Genomic DNA, 16,771 nt, shown 5'->3' with positions numbered 1-16,771 from the left:
GGATTGGTTGGTGTTTTCCCAGGTTTTGTAGATAGCAGCTTTTTCCGCCCTTTTTAAAGAACACATTATGTATTAATTGCCATCGGGACATAAAGATAATTTTAACCAGTATAACAAAAAGTGTATCTAAATCTGACTACCATCCCCAGCTTTAAGCCAGTCCTTGTCAAGAACGTTCACTTGAAACCAGAAACGCTATCTTGATGGTGGCACCAAAGCAAGGGGAGTCATTCTCCAGAGATCACATTTTACATTTAAATTATGAATTTGAGGCCTTTATAAAAACACTGCTCAGATTCCTCTGTAGCAGCTCGTCAGAATAGGCATGTCCCTCGTGCTGCTGTTTATATTCGGGGGCTTAAAGTAGGTACTTTTGCATTTTGCAAAGATGGCTCTGTTTCCCATCACACTTTGGTAAACATCCTCTGTCTTATCTGTCTTTAAGCGTCTGCTCCACTGAGGAAGATAATTACTGGACATGATATTTCTCACCACTGTCTAAAACTGCTTCTAAAGATGACAAAAATTAACATTTGTTTTGAAATATAAACATGTCTAACTCTTTAAATTGATGCTTTCTTTGCATCTCTGTTTTTAAAAAAAAAAATCTAATAATCATAAGGACTTGCACTCCTTGAGATCTTGAAGGTTTTGGATTATTTCACATTTCAAGGTGTATTACTGATATTTCATGATTCCAGTCTGGAATGGGCAATGAAACAAAAAAGGTTTCAATCAACAAATCACATTTACTTATGAGGGATTTTACAACTCCACATTTAAATATGTGGAGGGGAGTTGTGCTCGTCCTTTCCCAGAGGCCTTTGCTGCTCGTTCCTCACATGCTCTTCAACACAGACCAGATAGTCCACAAACATCCAGCAGCCAATGGCAAAGGTTCTGTTTATTCCAGAGAGACTGTCTGTTGACTCAGGAGGGCCTCTTTGGGTGAGGCAACAGCTTATCAATGATTAAACTATCAATCGTGTTTTTGGACAAATTAAGGATTTTAAAGACTGGAAGAATTTGATTTTATCTGTGTGTGTCCTTCTTCAAGTACACAGGTAGGCTGAGTTATAAAGTGCCAAAATAAATAAGTCTGTTGTTGACTGGCATTGCAAACTGCAGTGATATGATATAAGGGTTCGATCGGTTCAAGGACAAACGGCAATGATTGTCACAGTCTGATTTGGGAGGTTCTCTTTTCCAATCCTTAATTGTTTTCAGTGCTTTGTGAAAAAATATCAAAAAATTCAAACATGATGGTATTGAGTAAAGAAGCCTAATAATACAAAGATGCAAACGAAGAGTCTCTGTTGCGAAATAAGAAATACAAATGAATCGATAGCATCCCGTCTACTCACATTACTTGTACTAAAACAAGTTTTTGGTTAATGATGGGATGTATATTATTGTGTTAGTATGTGGGTGGGATTTCTGCTCTGCTGGAAAATTCATGAGGCAGCCTCTTGGTGAGATAAAGGGGGATTTTTTTGGGAGGGAGGGGGGATGACATGGACAGGAATGGACAGTTTAATTAATAACCACCATCCGTTTCTCCCTGACCTCAACTGGTCACACATGCTGTAACTGAAGCGCAGACACAAGCAGTTTAATGTTCATTATATTGATTTAGCTGTAGCTCCCTGTGTCGATATCAGAAACAAAGCTGAAAAAGAGTCTGCACTCAGGAGTTCAACATCAGATGTCCAGGGAAAAGGTAGGAACTACGAGATCGGGCCTCGCTGCATTTCATTTTTTAAGAATTATGCAGGTGACTTCTATGAGTCCGTGGTGTGCCACTGTCTGAGGTGTGATGTGCTGTTGTGTGGGTTGTTGGAGTGGACTGCTGGTTTTATGAATCCGTGTGGGTTGCTTTTGGATCTCTGGGGAAATTACACTGAGTTAATTAAAAAGTGTGGCAGGCGAGGTCTATAAAAGTGCTGTTCACATGCGACCATGTTGTGGCCTTGAAACAAGTAAGGCCATTGCTGATGTAAAAACATGGCGTCTGTTTTTATAGGCGGTAGGTTGTATATGAAAAACCATACAGTATATACACTGTAAGTGAATGAGCTTCACAATATGATTCAGACTGATAGCTTGCAGAGATTATATTCAGTAAAATTAGATAAGGGGACATTGATCTTGTAACACATCCAAGTACAATGTAAATATTTAAAGTCATCGGACTGAATGTACAAAAGCCTGTTTCTATGACTGACTCTTAAGGAATCTTTGTTCTTGCTTTACCTTGTCCCCCTCCTGTGAGCAGCTACAACGCTGTGTGGGAGAGAAAAGAACCTGTCACATGTGTAAACGTAGAGGCTCTGAATGATGTTTAATTACCTCCTGCTGCAGGCTTCAATCCTGTGGATCTGTCAGGGTGTTCAAATGACTTTCACCATGGTTCATACATCACATTTTCTTATGCTTGTTACAGAAGTAAACAGAGGCTGAATACTACTTTGTGGCCCAGTCCGAGGTGTTTTCCGAGGTGGTGCCAGACGACCCTCCTGAATGAATGAGTGGGTGGGCCCCGACATCAATGTGGTGGGACAGCTGGAAATCCCACCCAGCGATGAATTCTCCATCCCAGAGAGCTCTCACTTGTTTGGTAAGCTTACTTTGGCCAAAGCAGATCACACAGAGACGAACAAAACTACGGGAGACTCACACAGCAGTGACGTGAGCTTAATGCTAGTTTTAGCATGCTAACCTCCTTATAGTCACAATTTCACATGTTTAGTAGATATATATTTTATTTAAACACAGATTAAAATGCTTGGAGTGTCATTGACAGTTTGCAGACATTTGGTCACAAACAGAGTACTGGCCCATTGATGTATAAAAAAATCATATAGTGACATCACATATTGGTTGGAGGACTGTCTTTTTAAAGCTTAAGCTCGTCATTTTGGCTATCTCCATGTTGGGTTTCTGAAGCCAGGAGTAACCTTGTTTAGTCAAGAGCAGGGGTAGTAGTCAACAATTAAGCGCCATCACCCTTGCTAGCCAACACCAGAATAACTAGTAGGTTAAACAAAGTATTTCTGTTATTATTATTAATGTAGGCCCAAAATAGTGGTTGTGGGTTGTGTGTAAGCTGTAGAGCAGCTAGCTTCTACTAGTCAGGGCTTTAGCTCTGGTTAGTGGCTACTGCTATACTGCTTTAATGCTCTACTTAAGCGGGTGTACTAAACTATCTTGTTGTGCGGGGCAGTTTGGCAGTATTTTGATCTGGAAAAGTGGAGATGAAGCTATACGTAGGCTGTGTCTGGTTAAAGCTGGGGTTGGTAGTCAGATTTAGATACACTTTTTGTTATACTGGTTAAAATTATCTTTATGTCCCGGTGGCAATCAATACATAATGTATTCTTAAAAAAGGGAAAACACCAACCAATCCCTGCCATCAGGAGCCAAATTGTGAAACCAATCAAATCCCATCCTGCCGTTCTGCCAGCCTCCTGTGCGTAATTCAGGTTTAATTAATAATTCATGTTTGTTTGTGTTTTTAACTTTCACTATGATAATGTTTTGGTGTTTTCTTACCCCTGAGTGAGACATGAGTTGACATAGTGCAAAACACAAACAATATGCTGAGGACCGGTTTTGAGCGGGGCTAGTGCATGCGAGCGGGGGCGTCGTTTTGGAGGAGCTCCGAGGGGAGGGGGGGAGGGATTAGACGGAGTCCTGATGAAATGCTACATTCAAATTTATGCTAGTTTTCCGTGACTACCAACCCTAGCTTTAATTGGCATAGAACCACTTGCCCAGATCAATGAGTAACCAGCGCAGGCATCAGCCACCAGCATACAGTACAGTCCTCCTTGTAGGTTAACATACCTGAAAGAGGAACGTATTATGGTGGTGCTAGCTCTGCTAATGTTAGCTATGCTATGCAAACCAATTTGACAGGGTTTACCCTCAGACTCTGTGATCCCATGGTTAGCCTTAATAGATAAATTGTGCTCCATTTTGACTCTTTAATGAGACTAACTGGTCAGTCAGTTGGTAAATTGTAATTAAAATTTCTGTTTCAATCACACGAAAATTAATTCCTTCGGGAAGTTTCCATGATATGTTACTATATTTATAGATTCCAACCATTTAACTTTAACTTATACATCAAAAGCAAGCATGCATAAAAAGAGTAATTATAAAACAAAATGATGGACAAAGAGAATCTGCATTATAATGTTTAAAACATACAGAAATGTATTGACTTTTTTTCATAAGGACAGTTTCTATAAATAGTGTGGTGTGATTCTGAGCTGTTTGCTTGCTGTCGAAACAACCAACCAACAACTTTCCATCGTTGTCTGACTGCACAAGACACACCTCTAGTGAATGTTTTAACAGCATTACATAACATGCTCCATTGAAAGGGAGTGAAAAGTACCTATAAAGCTAACAGAACAGTGAGATAGACAGCTTTAAATAACCCATAAATAACTGAAATGCACAGCTTTTGTTTCTTTAATTGTTGCACAGACATTACGGAACAAAGTGAAAAGGATATTTTATCTTTTTAAAACTGTTATAGTATTACATAACATTAATTTGATATCAATTTAACAGAACATATGTGAGCAAGGTGCCTGGCTACAGTAAATAACTCTTTGTGTGGTCACAATAAATCATAATACATGAATTCACTGGTCCATCATCATCTTCTGGAGCATATCTAACAGCAGTTTGAAAGAAAAAATTAAAAAATAATCTTAATCCAACAGGCGAAAGGAACAAATATAGTAATGGTCATAGTTTCATACACGTCTCGTCTGGCCGTTCACAGCCACGGCACACAGTAGCAATCAGCTGCTAGCATTACCCAAACCTGAAACGACTTCACACTTCAGCCAGCTACTTGTAATGATGTAAAGAAATGTGACTGTGTGGTTAATGAGTAGCTGTGGCAACCTTTGTTCCTGCTGGGATTTCTTAAGAAGCTGCCATTGTAGTCTAGGACTACATCTGCTGATTTCCCGTCTTTAAGGAGCGTTTATCCTCAAGGTATATAGATGGAAAATAATTCATTAGTTGGTCTTCGAAACACAGCTGTGAGTCAGGTGTCTGAATAATTTGTATGAGGGGTCACACGGAGATTGCCATGGTCCAGACCAAATCTTCAAGAGGTCAGTGTTACGAATACTCCTGAGAAATTGGGATATTTTGTGTTAGATATCTTAGACAAGAGATTTGAACATCTGACAATATTTCAGTACAGCTGAGGGATCATTTGTGAAGACTTCACATGATTTTTAATATTGTACTACTTCTCTCTCAGCTGTCACATACAACCAAAACTGACAGTTTGCTTGGAGTTACATGTCACTCTGAAAGGCACAGTGTGCTCTGTGCAAGCCAGTTGTTAATCATTTATGGGTTTATAGTATGTGTTGTGTGTGTTACTGACTACTGCACAGCCAGTTTCTGTTCTAACAAGCTTCTGCAGAATGTACTTGAAACCATTTTCTTATCAGAACAAATGGTTTAATGATCATGCAGGTATCATGTTACACAGACTCATCTTTTTTTATTTTGTTGGACCTCTGGCAATGTGAAAGTGATGATCTTACATAGAGTTATCACCAGATTCTGCACATTATGTTGGTTTATTTGCCGTATTAAAGCTCTCTGTTTTGGGTTTGTGCTCCTCTATGTTCCATTTTAGTTCACTCTTTAGGCTCCTACATGCATTTCCAGATGAATCAGCCAAATGTTTTTAACTTTAGATCAATAACAAACAGGCACCTACCTGCCCCCACATTCAAACAGAGAGAGCCAGTGAGTGGATTGTGATTTTTAATTCTTCTGTCATGCTGTTTGAACAGTTTTAAAATCCCTCTTTCTTTTTCCTCAGATATTCTGGCAGATCAAAGCAGTCCTCTCCTGCAGGATCCTGACATCTTACCCTTCACCAGCTATCCGAGTATGCAGTACCCATCTATGGAGCCAGCCATGTCTTCGACAACATATTACTCCAGTCAGAACTGCTACCCTCAGTACAATGGAGATGAATGGTACTCACAAACAGGGATATATGAACTAAGGAAAGGACCTCTGGAGGCTAGCTATGACGCTGAGATGGAGGAGACAGCTGTCGTGGTGCCTGCTGTGTGCAAGAGGACCCGGCACATGTCGCAGGCAGGACGGATCAAAGGGGAGGAACTGTGCGTGGTTTGTGGAGACAAGGCCTCTGGATACCACTATAACGCTCTCACCTGTGAGGGATGTAAAGGTGAGAGGCGATATGCTGCGGCAACACCAATACACTGAATTTAAGTTTAAGACAGTTAAATGTCATATCTGTTGTCTGAACTATTGTGTACATTTCTACACTTTCATGAAGTAAGTTTTGGCTGAAGGGTAACTTAACTCCTTGAAGACATTAAACTTACTAAAATTGTACACACTGCAAAAAAACTCCCTGACCAGGGCAATGTCCAGATTGTATGTCTGAGGTGGCCTTGTTGGGGCACTGATTCAGGTAGGGGTGGCCTAAAGCATATGCGTGAGCGCACACATGTCAAAATAAGATTTCTATATGTTTTCAGTTACACTGGGTTTGGTATGGTGTTCTGGTGTCTGTTTGTTGTCTGTTGTTGAGTAGTTCCAAGTTAGCAATTTAGCTTTAATTAACCTTTAAACAGATATCTGAAAGCCAGTGCAGCCCTCTAAACAACATGTCTCAACCAAACGGCAACCTCCGGTCTCAAACTATGAAGCCCATGCGGAAGTGTTATAAACTGCAATTCATCGAGAATTAGCTTGAGGCTTGCTGCAGAAACACAGGAAACCAGATAGACACCAATTCAAAAAAGACGATCTTTGCAGCATTAATAAACATGTTTACTGCCTGGTTCAAAAAACGAGTGTAGTCTGGATAGCTCATTTCTCTATCGGCACACACTGTACGGGGGGTGAATTTTTTTCTAACGCGACGGTTCAGAAGATATTAAGATTACGAGTTTTTGCCCAAATAAGGACATGACTGACGTGACTCCTGGTGGGGAACACATAGCTGTTGCTAGGAGGCTCAAACTCCGCCCCTTTATGTCACACTCTGCCTGGTTGAGTTCCGCATTTCCAATATGGCTGCCGCTGTCGATTTGCTTCAAAACAGCGCTCAGGAACAGATGTGTGACGTCACGGATACTACATCCACTATTTATACAGTCTGTGGTCTCAACACTGACTGCATTCTCGTATTCTAACCACTATCTGACAACTCAGCTGGATTCTGTGTATATGCCCACAGGAAGTATCACATTAAGGTGTCATCAAGGTACATTTATTAATTCCAAAATAACTAAACAAACTTAAAAAAGAATATGTTTCTCCAAAAGTACTGACAAAAGAAAAATACAGCACAGAGATGTTACAACAGAGCGCCATAAATCGGTTAGGTCCTCCCATCTCAATGGTGCTTGATCAGAAGTTTTAAGTTTTTATTTCTTATTGTGTCATACATGTATTTATATGCCCAGCCTGCATGGGCTTACATGTCGCCATGTATTCCAGGGTCAGGGCATGCAGCAGGTGTATTCAATGTCATTGAACAGAAGACAAAAAATATTTTTAAAGCACATTTTTAGGTACAGATGAAGGCTGCTGCAGTAAGAAGTGTCATATAAAGCATTTTTTCATTCATTGCTAATACAAGAGCACTGCTTGTGCTACCTGGGCTTAGAGGCTGGTAAGGGACACTTTTCATTGAGGGAATTATTTGTAAGGAATTTCATTTGATGCTGCATCTGATGGTAAAACCAAGATAAGCATTGTTTGATTGGTCCTTAGTTATCTCCATTACCACAGCAAGTAAAGGCAAGCATAACTTTATAACTCTATCTCATGTAAAAGAATCCACCTCGGGCCTTCAGAAGATCCCCTCTTGTTATTATAGCATGGTGAATATGCTTTGATTCCTGCCAAACCACAGGTTGAATGAGTATGAGTGTAATTCCACACTGCAAGGCTGGACAATGCCAGGAGTGCGGCAGCAGGCCTGTCCTGCCATTTGACTGAGAATAGGCTCAGGTCTACCCGGTGCGGCTGCCAGATTGGGTTCCCTCTCAGCTTTCTGCTGCACAATGCAGGAGGCAACCTGAGCTCAGTTACGCTAATGCATGTCATTCTGCTTAATGTCCTCTGTCAGAATGTCTAATAACTGCTCCAAAGTTATTCTCAGTGCGTGTGTGTGTGTGTGTGTGTGTGTGTGTGTGTGTGTGTGTGTGTGTGTGTGTGTGTGTGTGTGTGTGTGTGTGTGTATGTGTGTGTGTGTGTGTGTGTGTGCGCGTGCATGGGTGCGTGCGTGGGTGCGTGCGTGCGTGCGTGCGTGTGTGTGTGTTTTGCTCTGTTGCTCTTCCTGTCTGGATCATGGCCCACATGCCATCATCCAGACATGATCCTTTACAGGATTCTCTCTGTGACGTTATATATGAACAATGTGCTTCCTCACCTTTGTCATGTATCCTTTCTTTTTGAAAAAGCTGGTGTTCATAATTGATATTTTCATTACTATGATAGATTACATGACTGATGTGTCGGTGTATAGGGTTGCATGAACCAACAAAGAATGTTTCACCTAACTCTGCTGCTCCCAGAGCTCTGTGGAGCCTTATAGACTCTGGTTGTTTTGGTTTTCCTTCCTGCAAATTAGACTCTGGTGGATCTAATCAGTTTTATTTTGAAAAAAAGGTTGTTTAAGCCTCATGCACTCTTATAGTTGAACTGCAAACATCAAGCACTTACAGTCAGTGACCAACTGATGAGCATAGTGAAGCATTGAGCAGCTTATTGCAAACTCAATTGGAGGTGTAAATGTGCAAAGTGTGCAAAGCTAATTTCTGCTGCTGTCAAATGGGCAAAAAAATCAATGTAGACAAAAATATAACATTAATATATACATCATTATGATACAACTATTCCTGACACATTTTATATAAACAACCATTTTTTTTAACAATATGTTTATTGAATTTTTTAGTCATTTCCAAAGACAGACAATTACAATAAAATTTAATTCTAAGGAAAAAAATAAAAGAAATATATAAACATACACATGCACATATATACACATCTATCTCCAACTCAAACCCAACTCAGACTTAATCTATAGAGCACGTTTAAAACAACCGGGGTTGTCCAAAGTGCTGTACAGATCAAAAACAGCACAAATGACAAACATAGCATACAATACAATACAATACTAAAATACAATATTAAAATACAATACTAAAATACGTAAACACAGTGCAAATACATAATAAAATAAGATAGAATTAAATAAATTAAAATGCAATTAAGATTATGCCAGATGTCCACTCAACCTTGATTAAGAAGAGGTGAATCTTATTTATCTATAAATACAAGGGAAAAAACAAACAAACAAACAAAAAAACAAAAAAACAAACAAAAAAACAAACTTAATTACAAAATGTTACAACACTATTATTGTCTGTGTTAACTAAAGATAACCAAAGGGAGTACATTGCCTTAGATGATTTGTTACTCACAAATATTCTGTCCGAAAACAGTTTCTGGAAAAACGACTAATGTTACAGACATTGCCAATTCTTTCCCAGCCTAGTTCAATATGTGTGACAAATCTTTATCCTGAAGAAAATTAATAAATAGGCCCCAGATACCTTCATTGAACTTTTAAGATTACATCATATGTGCAGGAAAAACATGTTTCACATTGTCCCAGTCTAAAAAAGTAACCTGTAAACATATTTGCCATTAACCATAATTAGAAAAGGGAGTGCAGTGAGAATATTGTAGGGCAGAGGTATAACAGCATTAATTGGAAATAATTAATCACAAGTACCTTGGAAATAAACAGAAAGGGGTCCCTATGTGGATGTACTTAGCCACTGTATACCAATGTATCATAGTGTGCCCCATGTATGTATAACAACCTCTGCACCTGGTCATGATAACGCTGTGTTTTGGCTATCACTTTCAGGTTTCTTCAGACGGAGTATAACAAAGAACGCAGTGTACAAATGCAAGAGTGGGGGAAACTGCGAGATGGACATGTATATGCGCAGAAAATGCCAGGAGTGTCGTCTCAGAAAGTGCAAGGAAATGGGCATGCTGGCTGAATGTGAGCATCTCTGATTGTTTAATCCTGACAAGATTTCAAATGAATGTTCATCAATACAGTTGTTTCCATCAACACTCATGCTCGATTTGGACTGATTCACACTGTCCACATGCAAATACTGCACAGTGTATTCCCCCCAGAGAGGCTTTCAAAGGCTGTCGTGGGGAGCCCTCATTTTCCATTCTGACATGGGCTGTTAAATTTTACTGAGGGGTTGAGTGTCACATGTCACACAATAGAAAGGTAGAGCTTTTGTTACTCTTACAGGAATAGAAACGGGTGACCAGACTCTTTAAGCTCCGTTTAGGAAAAATCCACACCTTCAATGTGTCTGTTGTTTTTAAAAAGGACTCTGAATTGAGATGCCCTACATCTGTCATAACACCTTTGGACATGCTGGAATGTATTTTTGATGTAAACTGAACAAAAGTCGAGCCTTTCAACGTGATGCTGACTTTTGCAGTCTTTGGGGGGTTACTAGTTTTAAGAGTCTATTAAGAGCTGTCAGTTGAAAAGAGCAGCAGGATGGATTGGACTCATGTTGCTCATAAATAGTGCAGGGAAGTTGTGATGAATATTGCAGGGCAGCAGCCAGGCATTCATGACTCTAACCAGTGCAACAAGAGCTCAACAAATGAGACTTCACTGGTCATCTTGTGAAAACACAGACCCTAGTTTTACAGAAGATGAGGATTTCTGTTGTTTTTTTCCACTTTGGTCACTCCCTTTTCTTTACCGCCATCCAAATTCCTGTTTAAAGACACAATTTCTCTTTTCCATCTTTTTTAATTGAAGTTATTACACCAAACAGAAATTAAAACAATGTGTTACGAGCATTATAAAATGTAGTTATCATAATGGATGATGCTTAAGATTTCCTATTATTGAAAGTGTCCTGCAGCAAAAGTTGGACACAGCATTGCATTACAGTGGGTATGATTTTAATATTTGAATCTTTTATTAAGTTTTTATGAGTCATTTCTTGTATTTGAATAAAATATAACCCCATGATAGATGGAAGGGAAAATATACAAATGCTGTTGGATTAAGAGCTGTGAGGTGTTTAACACACTAAGTGAAGCCTTCATCACCGCTGACAGGCCTGCTGACAGAGATCCAGTGTAAATCAAAAAGGCTGCGAAAGAACACCAAGGCCTCCCCAGAACTGTCCACGGGAGACGAAACAGAGGGGGCAGACAACACAGACAGCAAGCAGGTCACCTCAACCACCAAACTGCCAAAGGTAGCCTCTGTCCTGTCCTTACATTTGCATTCATCCACATTTTATGTCTTTTCATATCCCTGATTCTGTCTTGTAGTTATTGTTTTGTTTTCTATTTGTGTGAAGGAGAAAGTTGAAATCACCAAAGAGCAGCAATCACTCATAAAAGTTGTCCTAGAGGCTTACAACAGACATCAGATTCCTCAAGATGTGGCCAAAAAACTGGTAGGCTAATATCAATATCACTTCAAGCTTCTATTCAAACTCTTTAAGCTCCTGTGCTGTGAAGAACTTTCTGTGTGTTGATTTTGCGATGCCTTTGGACAAAGCAGAACCCTGTATTTATTTGCTGATTTTGTCTTCTACGTGTTTATTTGTGTTTTTAATCTCCTTGTTTCTCTCAATAATTGAATGTATCACTAGTCTTCACTGTCGATAATTCAAAACAACACTGTTTGTCCCCTCGTCTCTGACACCTACCTTACAGCAGTGGTTTAAGGCATTCAAGATAACTATAATGAAATAGCCATCATCTTTGCTGATGATCCTAATGACGTAGCAGAGCTAATTTCAGTCTGAGTTTAGAGCTAGCTAAGAATTCCCCATAAAAGCTTTAACTTTTCATGTGTCTGGTGTTTTACTCTGTTTGTTTCCCTTCCAGCTTCAAGACCAGTACAGTGCAGAGGAAAACTTCCTCTTGTTGACGGAAATGGCAACAAGTCAAGTTCAAGTTCTGGTAGAGTTTACGAAAAATATTCCAGGTATTGTGCCCTGGTTTGAAAACCTTTCTGACTAAAGCGAGAACACAACAGTCCTATAATGCCACATTTATGCTGTGCAGTTAGTTCAAATACAACTGAGTGACGGGTGTGTTGCCTCTGACAGGCTTTCTCTTGCTGGATCGAGAGGATCAGATCGCTCTGCTGAAAGGTTCGGCTGTGGAGGCCATGTTTCTGCGCTCTGCTCAGGTTTTCAGCAGAAAGATGCCCAGTGGACACACAGAGGTGCTGGAGGAGAGGATACGGAAGAGTGGTGAGTCAGCTGCAGTGGTGTGTAGAAATGCAAGGTGCTAACTGTTGCAACTCACTGACTTTTAGTACTGAAGCCTGCAGAACTTCATCAAAACTTAGAAAATACAGCCACACCAGTCCTGGAGGTTTTACTCAAAGCCCTCTCACAACAATCCATGTCAATCTGATTCCCCAGGGTTCAGACCTTTGAATCCGTCCACTCCACCTGTGTAGTATCAGGTAAATTCCCGACCTTCGAGATTCCAGTCAAAGCAGGATCACATAATTTGTATTTCCACCTCCAGCTGAGCAGCCAGCTCCAGTCAGATCCTCCTTTAATTATTGATCTGCCTGATCTGTGTGATGCAGCTGGGAGATGTGTGCTGACCTGTTGATCCTGGCTTGGTTTTTGTTACACCTGCACACACACCTTCACAGGGTACAGTTTCACTTTGGGCATGCAGACTGGTAAGAAGGAGCATTCAAGGCGAACTCGGGTTCACTTAATGAAAGCATACAAACACATGTTGTTTGACCATGACCATTTTTCTCAAACTTACTATTTCTGCAGATTCTATTTAAACACATCAAATATTATACTGCTTGCTGGTTTTAAATTCATTTGTATTAATGTGAGTTGTCATTATGTCAGCCAGGCTGGACAGTTAGACAGACAGCGGCGGTCCCTCGGTGCAGCTCTGGTGTGAATGGTTGAGATATTCACACTAAAGGCCAGTCTGGGAGAATAAGGGAGCAGAGCTGTCTGAAGGGACCATTGTTTCTTATCTAACATCAAGAGTGCTATTGTCCACTTCTCTCCCTCTGAGCCCTTCTGACATTCTGAATGCTTGATGATGTGTCCGAGCAGACAGACACCCTCTGCCAGTTTGAAGAGTGACAAAATTAGGAGCTGCTGCCAGTGTGTGTGTGAGAGAGAGGAAACAGAGTATGAGTTCAAATTATATTGCCAGAGCCTTTTAATAACTTTCCCTTGTGGTTAAAAAAAAAAAAAGCCAACTCACACAAGAGGGTTCTGGGTTCAAACCCAACTGGAGCACATCTGTATGATTGCTCTGACCTTTTCCCCACAAAACGGTGGACTATAATCTTGATTTATCATTATTTGTACAAGGCAGTAAATAAACAAAGTAAGAACTGAAAGGCGACACATCAAGGATTCAAGGATTCAAGGTTTTTTATTGTCATACCAACACAAACTGTTGCATGATATGGAATGAAATTTCGTGTCTCCGATCCTGTATAAAGCCACAAAGAACACACAATTAAAGGAAGACAACAGAAATATAAATATTCTGCATGGACTGATTGAGTTGTTTATGTCCTAGTGCAGTTGAATGTGCAAATGTACAATGTGCAAGTTTTGAGTATGTCCGTTGCATAGTACCTTTCGTATCGGAGTCTGTATGGCTGGGAGTGGCCGAGACTACAGAGCATCACCAGTGTTCAGCAGTCTTACGGCCTCAAGAAAGAAGCTGTTCCTCATTCTGGTGGTTCTGCTTTTGATGCTCTGCAGCTTCCTGCCTGAGGGGAGAGAAGCAAAATGTGTGTGTGCAGGGTGGGAGGTGTCCTTCATGATGCCAGAGGCCCTTTTCCTGCATGTACTGGTGTAAATGTCTGTGGTTGGTGGTAAGCTGTTCCCTACAATCCCCTCAGAGCTGAGCTCCCAAGTCCTGCGCGCCTCAGCTTCCTAAGACAGTAGAGCCGCTGGGCCTTCTTTACCAGACAGGAAGTGTTCATTCTCCAGGTGAGGTCCTCAGCAAGATGTATTCCCAGGTACCTGAAGCTGGGGACCACTTCCACAGCTGCTCCTCCGATGTGCAGGGGAGGGGGTTGGTGTCTGCCCTTCCTGAAATCCATGATCATCTCCTTTGTTTTTTTGGTGTTGATGCAGAAGTTGTTCTCCCTGCACCGACCCTCCAGGTGTTCCACCTCCTGTCTGTACTGGTCATATTTACCTGAGAACCAGAATCTACTGTAGTTAAAACTACATTCAAAACAACTTTGAAATGCTTTTTTTTTAACAAAGGTCAGATAATTTTTTTCTGATGCATCCAAGGCTGGAAATCTAAACACTGATTGGCTTTTACGACACTGCATGCACTTGTATGCAAATGTCTAAAGGAGATAGATAGTTGTTGGAATACTGGAGATTGTGTTTTACTTACCTTTGCCTTCCATACATAATGTTCTTCCAGCATACACCAAATACTGCTGATGCGTAATTGGACAATATCACTTAAACCAAAAAATATTACAAGGAGGAAAAGGAAAACAGACAAGACACAAGAAACAAGGCAGAACACTGCTCGTGCTGAAAATCCAAACCTTGGAGTACAGATTTAACATTTTTATGGGTCTGGGACATTATGTTTAGCTTTAATGTTGGGGTTTCTTCCTACTGGAGTATAAACCACGCTTTTGAATTACCACAATGTGAAAGAAAGTATTGTACTTAACAAGTTGCCACTGAAAGATTGCCTGTTAGTGAGGTGGTCAGCACTGCTGTCTCACAGTAAGAAGGTTTTGGGTTCAAATCCTGGTTCCATGTAGAGCTAGGATAACGTAGCTTCCTCTCACTGCAGAATAGAAAATGTTTTTAATTATCACAATGGGCTGAAAAGGTAATAAACACCCAAAAGATCTGCAAAGAGAGAGTCATATCGCAGTAATTGCCTTTTAGATGTAGGGCTGCATGTATGCTAAATTTACTATACAAGCTTATTTGATGGCTCATGTCATCACTGATCTTATATTCAGTAAATCATAAATATGTGTAAAAATGTAATGTATATTTTTCTCTACAGGCATTTCAGAGGAATTCATCACACCAATGTTCAACTTTTACAAAAGCATAGGTGAACTTCACATGGTGCAAGAGGAACAGGCTCTCCTCACCACCATAACCATCCTAACACCAGGTAAGCAACTATCATCACCTTTTATTTTAAAAGACACCCTTTAATGTGTTTTCTCATCACTAATTCCTTCATCACTTTGATATTCTGAAACTCTTTCGCATCATCCCTTTATCACTCCCCAGATCGACCTTATGTAAAAGATCAGCAGGCCGTGGAGAGGCTTCAAGAGACAATGCTGGATGTGTTGAGGAAGCTGTGTGTCCTGCAGCACCCGCTGGAGCCGCAGTACTTCGCTCGTCTCCTGGGTCGCCTGACGGAGCTGAGAACACTCAATCACTACCACGCAGAGATGCTCACGTCCTGGAGGACAAATGACCACAAATTTACCCCACTGCTCTGTGAGATCTGGGACGTGCAGTGATTCAGAGGAGAAATCAGAGATATTGAAGACAACATGAAGAATTAAAGCTACGAGACAAAGGCATGGACCAAATTAAGCCCAGATTTTTATTGGATTGTGTGAAGGTGTGCAATTAAATCTCTGCACAACTTCATTGCCTCAGTGCTGCAGTGAGGATCTGAGTTGACTCAATGAACGGTGTAGTTTATTCTTTGTGTTTACTCTGCTCATGGACTTTATATGTACTGAGTGATTCTTCAGTCTTATATCAGTGTGGAGAAATTTGAAATATTTTTACCTTGTACATCATGTAAAGAAATATCCTGAATTCCCAGCATGATTGGTGCGAAACACTGGAACTTTTTAAAAACAAAGCTGGCGCCCATGGAGAGTGTAAAGTTTAGATTATATGAAGTTTAATAGTGGGTTTATATTTTATTTGTGAAAGTCATCGCACTTATCAAATGTACTTTCTGTAAATATGTGAAAGCTGTGTGTCCTGTCTCAATAAATAAGATACAAAGGAAATAAGGTTTATGTTGGAGCATTCATATGTTTCTTTTATGTTTATTCTTCTTAATGCAGAGAAACTATAGACACTATAGACTATTTTCCTTTTGTCATTCTTTCTTCCTTTCGTTCTTTTTCTCTTTCTGTCTTTTCCTTTTCATATCGATCTATCTTTCTTTTTCTTTCTTTCTTTCTTTCTTTCTTTCCTATTCTGTCTTATTCTCTTTCTGTCTTTCCCTTTTTATATCTTTCTTTTTCTTTCTGTTTAATTTTTTTTTTCTTTCTTTCTTTCTGTCTGTCTTTCTTTCTTTCTTTCTTTCTTTCTTTCTTTCTTTCTTTCTTTCTTTCTGTCTGTCTGTCTGTCTGTCTTTCTTTCTTCCTTTCTGTCTGTCTTTATCACTTTCTTTCTTTCTTTTTCTCTCTCTCTCTCATATTTAAGGAATAGTGGCAGGAATAAGTCCATTGTTGTGGAAATGGCACCACCTCCTGGAGTAGTACACGTAGTGAAACGTCTACGTAGTGTGAACGTCTGGTGTGAACGTCATTTACAACATGTTCAGGACTGTGTGTTCATTAAAGTAATTTCTTAAAGCAAAACGTGTGTCATATTGGTGACCCTGAGACCATCTTATCAAA

The 16,771-nt window shown here is 40.1% G+C and overlaps 1 protein-coding gene across 4 annotated transcripts; it reads left to right on the top strand.

Annotated features, from left to right (window-relative positions):
- The first annotated feature begins 2,303 nt into the window (after positions 1-2,303).
- nr1h4 (nuclear receptor subfamily 1, group H, member 4) lies at positions 2,304-16,150 on the top strand. 4 transcript variants are annotated; one of them, XM_034685961.1, is made up of 9 exons: positions 2,304-2,617; positions 5,867-6,244; positions 9,974-10,114; positions 11,215-11,357; positions 11,463-11,561; positions 11,998-12,097; positions 12,222-12,368; positions 15,172-15,285; positions 15,408-16,150. In XM_034685961.1, exons 1-9 carry the CDS (start codon positions 2,521-2,523, stop codon positions 15,644-15,646), a joined length of 1,458 nt encoding a protein of 485 aa, XP_034541852.1. In that variant the 5' UTR covers positions 2,304-2,520; the 3' UTR covers positions 15,647-16,150. The 4 variants fall into 4 exon arrangements, with proteins under 4 accessions (XP_034541852.1, XP_034541854.1, XP_034541855.1 ...); XM_034685963.1 differs by lacking the exon at positions 2,304-2,617 and adding an exon at positions 2,929-3,033; XM_034685964.1 differs by lacking the exon at positions 2,304-2,617 and adding an exon at positions 3,435-3,473.
- Positions 16,151-16,771: the final 621 nt, after the last annotated feature.

Source organism: Notolabrus celidotus, chromosome 6, assembly GCF_009762535.1.
Source record: "Notolabrus celidotus isolate fNotCel1 chromosome 6, fNotCel1.pri, whole genome shotgun sequence".
Classification (NCBI taxonomy): Eukaryota; Metazoa; Chordata; class Actinopteri; order Labriformes; family Labridae; genus Notolabrus; species Notolabrus celidotus.
Note: the sequence above shows the minus strand (reverse complement) of the source record. Positions and strands in the feature narration are given on the sequence as shown.